Source organism: Acyrthosiphon pisum, chromosome A2 (genome assembly GCF_005508785.2).
Source record: "Acyrthosiphon pisum isolate AL4f chromosome A2, pea_aphid_22Mar2018_4r6ur, whole genome shotgun sequence".
In the NCBI taxonomy this organism is placed as follows: domain Eukaryota; kingdom Metazoa; phylum Arthropoda; class Insecta; order Hemiptera; family Aphididae; genus Acyrthosiphon; species Acyrthosiphon pisum.
Window position 1 is genome coordinate 111941622 of NC_042495.1, and position 5597 is coordinate 111947218.

Consider the following 5597-nt stretch of genomic DNA (forward strand, 5'->3'; position numbering starts at 1 on the left):
CCTGTGCCGACATTATACCTATATACTGTCGCAGCACCGAGGAGTATAATAATATTATATATTTATATTATAAGCTATTATACATGTTATAACGATATACGACACTATATTACGGTAGCTACCTATACCTAATACCTATACTCGGGTATATTACCTACGACCTACCTATAGGTACCTACGTATATAATGCGCGTTCATAATTTTTTTATTGACGCCACCCACGCGATCGTCGTGACCGGCAGACGCGTCTTGACTTGTCGTACCTATATGTAGTCCTGCTGCAGAAAGTTCGTCCATTTTCAATCATCCCGCGTACCTGTAGTGACGATGGTGCGTATAATATTATAAGGGAGCACCGCAGAGTTTGACCTCGTAAGCCTGCACCCGCCCTCTGACTACAAGTCATAATAATAATAGACGTTGTGTATAGGTAATATTATTATTATATATATACGTCGTATGCGCGTCAATCTCTGCAGCAGCTATATCTTGTTTGAACTTTAAAACTTAATTCATAATAGTGCTGGCGATATACTAAAATACGCCACATCGAATAGGTAGGTAGCATATTATACTCGACGGCGAAATTCCTAATCGACGTCCCTCGTCGTATCATATAGGTTATAAATATTGTTATTATTTTTACAGCAAGGTACCTAGTTGGCATCCCCATACACAAATTGGCCGTCTAAAACCGTTTGAGCAACGTGAAAACGGATACTATTTTTAAATTACTTTTTTTTCTATTTCAAATAAGTGCTATTTACACAGAAAGTAAAATAGATGAATAAAAAAATATATAACAACTATTAGGGGCAAGATACAAGACGTAGAAGGTCCACCTTTTTAGTATTGTTCTTTATTCCCAAAAACTTTTATTGCAATAAATAAAGCATAACAATGTTTTAATATTATATTATATGTTTGTTTAAAATATTTAAAGTTATGATGAATGAGGCTTTTTAATAATACAGCAACGATTTTCAAAAATATTAGTTATATTTTAATAAGAATTTGCTATGCAAAAACAAATTAAATGTATTAATATTATATTTCGCATTAAATAATTGTTCGAGGAAAAAATGAGATTTTTAAAATAAACGGCATTGATTAAAAATAAGCAGTAATGGTGTTTTGCATTTAAAACAATGGAACCATTTGGAAATGGCTTTAAATAAATTATTCCCCGAGGAGATAAGGACAAAAAGGTATTGGAAACAATTTTGAACTTATCTTTTTCTATTGCACTTATTGATGTTTTCTATTATATTTTATATATTCATACAGCGTATTTATTTTGTTTGAAAAGATAACAAATCCATATTCCATGCAATTTCATGATTTATTTTATATAAGTATACAGGAAATCTCTCTCCTTTAATTGTATAGTTGTCAAACGTCAACAATATAAAACGTTTTGATCGTTAAATTAAAAAAAAAGTTGTATCGTAAAATAAGGTAATGAATGATACGATTTAATATTTTAATTGATATAGTAGGTACTAGGTATAGTAGATACCCATTGTGTAAATATATAGGACCATTGCTTTGGTATTTAGAAATAATTTTAAATATCAGACAGTAATACGTAGCTATATTTTTTATCGGAATCATGCAAGTTTGAGAAATTATTGCAATAACGCGCAATGTTTTACAGTAAAAGCATATTACAATAACATTGTTGTGACATTTGTCATATTTTGTGTTCCAAGTACATAAAGTTATTGCGGTTAATGTCAACACTGTTATTATGATCATCTGTGTTCACCGTATGAATGCCGCCAAAACAGCAGAGCAAGCAGTCATTCGTCTGACTGAGAGGCACGGAAATATTGTATACCTACTATAAACCATTTTGTCACTGTTTCATTATTTATTTATTTCTCTGCAATGCATCTCGGCCCCTAACAATATTAATGGATATAATATACTTTTAAGTTTTTACTATAATGAATATAATATTTTATAGGTCAGGGTTTCGAACCGAAATGTTTTTTTTTTTTTTTTTTTAATTATATGGTTTTCATTATTTTATAATTTTTTCTTTTTAAAAAACCTGGTCATTATGAATTCAAAACTTCAATATTTAATACTATTATTGTTTAAATATATATTAATAACTTATGAATTTAGCTAAAATATAACGCCGTTACTTCTACTACAAATGAGAAACAGAGTTACCTGCACATTTAAAACTCAAGTCGAGCAAAAAATAATTCTGTTTAAATATTTAGTTTTCGTTCTATAAGCTAATAAATTGTGGTTTCGTTTATGAACATTTTCCAATAAAATGTGTTGACAAAGTATAGGTAGGTACGTTAGTTTTAACCGGTTTGAAGCCCTGCTATATATATTATATAAAATGCGCTTTTATTTTTTATGACGCCTACCTAAAACATATTTTATTAATTAATTTGTTATTGTAAAAACTACTTCCATCCAATGTGTTCATTGGTCTCCTGATTGGTTTTTAAAAGATGATTGTGAAGGGGTTGAAAATATTCCAACAACGGTTCTATTTCTACTCGTCTGTGTCCAACTATTGTCTCGAAAAGAAATTTCCATTCCACCGAAGAGCCACTTGCCATGACTGATCTAAGACAAATAACAGCAAAAAAATTTAAAAAAAACATATTTTACGAAGTTGTACGGCGTACATTGTTTACTCAATTTCGGTAGTTCTATAATACATACTTGATAATTTTTCCGACTTTTTTATAGCCACGAAGGTTGCACTCGTACAAGTGTTTTGTTTTTGCGTGTTTAGATTTGTACTCGCCGCAAATTGTGCACAACGCTTTGAATACTTGGAATTCTATTATTGGTCCCAGGAAGTCTCTGGTTTTATAAAACACAATCATTCACATTGCATATAATAATATATATTATAATAATAGTATAGTATAGGTATCGCATAATCGCGTTACATTATATACTATTATATAGTACCTATTAATTTATTACAAAATAATTATCACGTCGACGTCGTTATCGTTTAATGATCGTAGCAATTAACAATACACTACATATAATTTGCATAATAACAGTTGTAATAAATAACAATATAGTATAATATACTTGATGTGCGGTAGCTCTATCACCTCAGCGTACGCCGCACTCGGATCAAACGGTTTGTAATTGGGATTCATACACTTGTCCATGTCTTTGGAAATAGGCGACACAACGCCCTCGTATTTGAGCCTGTGGTAATGCATTTAATCAGATCGGTTGAACTAAACCCGCTACACTAATTTTATGTCATGTGATTTTGAATAAAAAAAAATATAATGTTTAGTTTAAATCCACCATCGTACTTTTAAAGAACCTCTATTAATACTTTTATAGATTTATAAACCTAATAATATTTTGAGCAAATATCGAATAGAGAACGAAATAGTTATTACATTTAATGATATATATTTAATAATAATAAAAGTTCAGATAAGATGAGTAAAGTTCCGAAGAGCGCCACATAATATTATACGGCCTTGTGATGACATAAAATGTAATATTTAAATGCTCAAGAATATATTAATCGAGATATTAATGGAGTATATTTGATACTTAAACTCGACGTTTTCAAAATAGTATTCTTCTACTTCGGGATATGAAATAAAAATAGGTTGCCATTTGCTTTAAATCAAAAAAATGATAACCTAGAGCAATCACAACAACAAATTAATATTTTTGTAAAAACATTTTGAAGTTTACACAAACTTAGTGTAGTAGTTTAATTGCTCTGTGAGCGCAACGAATCGAACAGGTGCGATCATAATATGAATAAATTAATGACAGCTGACAAGGCCGGTGACAGTGGCTTTTTTCAAAATATTGACTTCACGTATGCTACTTAGTATAACTTAGTAACAAATATTATGTCTAAAATCAAATTAAATTATAAATTACTAGCTGAACCCGTGCACTTCGTTGCCCATTAAGTGTACCAACTATATGTGACTCAAACTTTGTTCAATTCGTTATTTAATATTCGGTGTATGGTTTCAAAATTAATCTTAACTTTTCCGTTGCCCGGAATAAAAATTCTGATTCGCAGCAGTACACTATCTGCAGGTAGGCAATCTACCTGCGGTAGATCGCGGACCCCGTGCTGTATGTACGTTAGTGTATGATTTAACTCTAAAGTATCAAAGTTATACCGAGTTTGTCGTATTCTACCTATGGTGGATTGATATAATCAATTAATACAAAATCCTAACCTAACCGTACTAAAATCAGATGAATAAACGCAAACGCATACAAAAAAATTCATTCAAATCGGTCTAACCATTTACGAGGAGTTCAGTCACAACACACGTAGTACGTACAGTAGAATTATTGCGCTTAGCAACACATTCTGCGATTCATTTTTATATTGTATGAAATCAACAAACATGAACGATTAACCAATAGCAACCAATATAATATAATGCACTGTTGCGCCACTGTTGTATTTTTGACATACAGATTTGAGATTTCCTACCTTTCCGGTGGATTTTCCTAAAATTGTATTTCGTAAAAACCTTCTCCTGACAGTTACGAACATCTTAAAAAAAAATTTGAGCCAAATCGGACCAGCCGTTCTCGATTGATGAATTGTTATACATTTCTGTCTCCATTTTTATCTAATATAATGTAAAATTCTCGTGTCACAGTGTTAGTCTCGATACTCCTCCGAAACGGCTTGACCGATTTTTATGAAATTTTTTATGCATATTCAGTAGGTATGAGAATCGGCCAACATTTATTTTTCATACCCGTAAGTAATAAGGGTTGTCCAGAAAAAAATAAAATAAAAATATTATTATTTACGATAGCAATATTTGTTTATAAATGGTTGCTATTGGTGATATATATAAAAAAAATAATAATAGTGTACTATATATTGGTTGCTATAGGTTAATCGGGCATGTTTGGTGTTTTGTATTATTATTTTTTATCAATATATATGTCTGAGAATCAGCTATTATTTAAGTATGTATGCTGTGCGATAAGTGGTTATTTAAGTTATTAAGGCAAGCCGTTTCGGAGGAGTATCGTGACTAACATTGTGACACGAGAATTTTATATATTAGATAATGTTCAGATAACGTATTTATCCGAAACGGGTCGACCGTTATTGTATATAACCTGGGGAACAGAAAAGTTAAGATAAATCTAGAACATCACACACCGAATATTAAATAACGCATTGAACAAAGTTTGAGTCATATATAGTTTGTACATTTAACGGGTAACGAAGTGCACGGGATCAGCTAGTATATATATATATAATACATATACACCTAACCATTGTAGTATTGTCCTGCCAAGTGCCAGGTGGTTCTTTTAATATTATGGATATAAAATATTTAAGCAATAGTTTTTTTTTTATATTTATTAGCATAATTATGAATTAATAATTATATTAGCGAAAAGTCAGAAGATACTTAACCTACTCTGCTAAAGTTGTGGTGAACTATAGCTTCTATAAGTACTTTGGAGCTTATTAATAATAAAAAGGTGGGTAAGTGGATGTCGCTCTGCTGTACAGCAGGTTACAAGTGGGACACTGTATAATGGATAGAATTTAATTCTGAATCAATGATATAATATCACTG

General features: G+C 30.9%; 1 protein-coding gene across 7 annotated transcripts in view; it reads right to left on the reverse strand.

Moving 5' to 3' along the window:
• Positions 1-1577: 1577 nt before the first annotated feature.
• Positions 1578-5597, reverse strand: part of LOC100166890 (angiotensin-converting enzyme) — a 19829-nt gene continuing 15809 nt past the window's right edge. For 3 of the 7 annotated variants that reach the window (XM_029489587.1, XM_001948413.5, XM_016807860.2), the window contains 3 exons: positions 3079-3201; positions 2695-2838; positions 1578-2595 (listed from right to left, as the gene is read on the reverse strand). In XM_029489587.1, coding sequence (XP_029345447.1) covers positions 2430-2595; positions 2695-2838; positions 3079-3201 — 433 coding nt within the window. In that variant the 3' untranslated portion in view covers positions 1578-2429. Of the gene's footprint in view, positions 2596-2694; positions 2839-3078; positions 3202-5597 lie in introns of those variants that run through there. The other 4 variants (XM_008189061.3, XM_008189062.3, XR_001680199.2 and 1 more) reach the window with 4 other exon arrangements.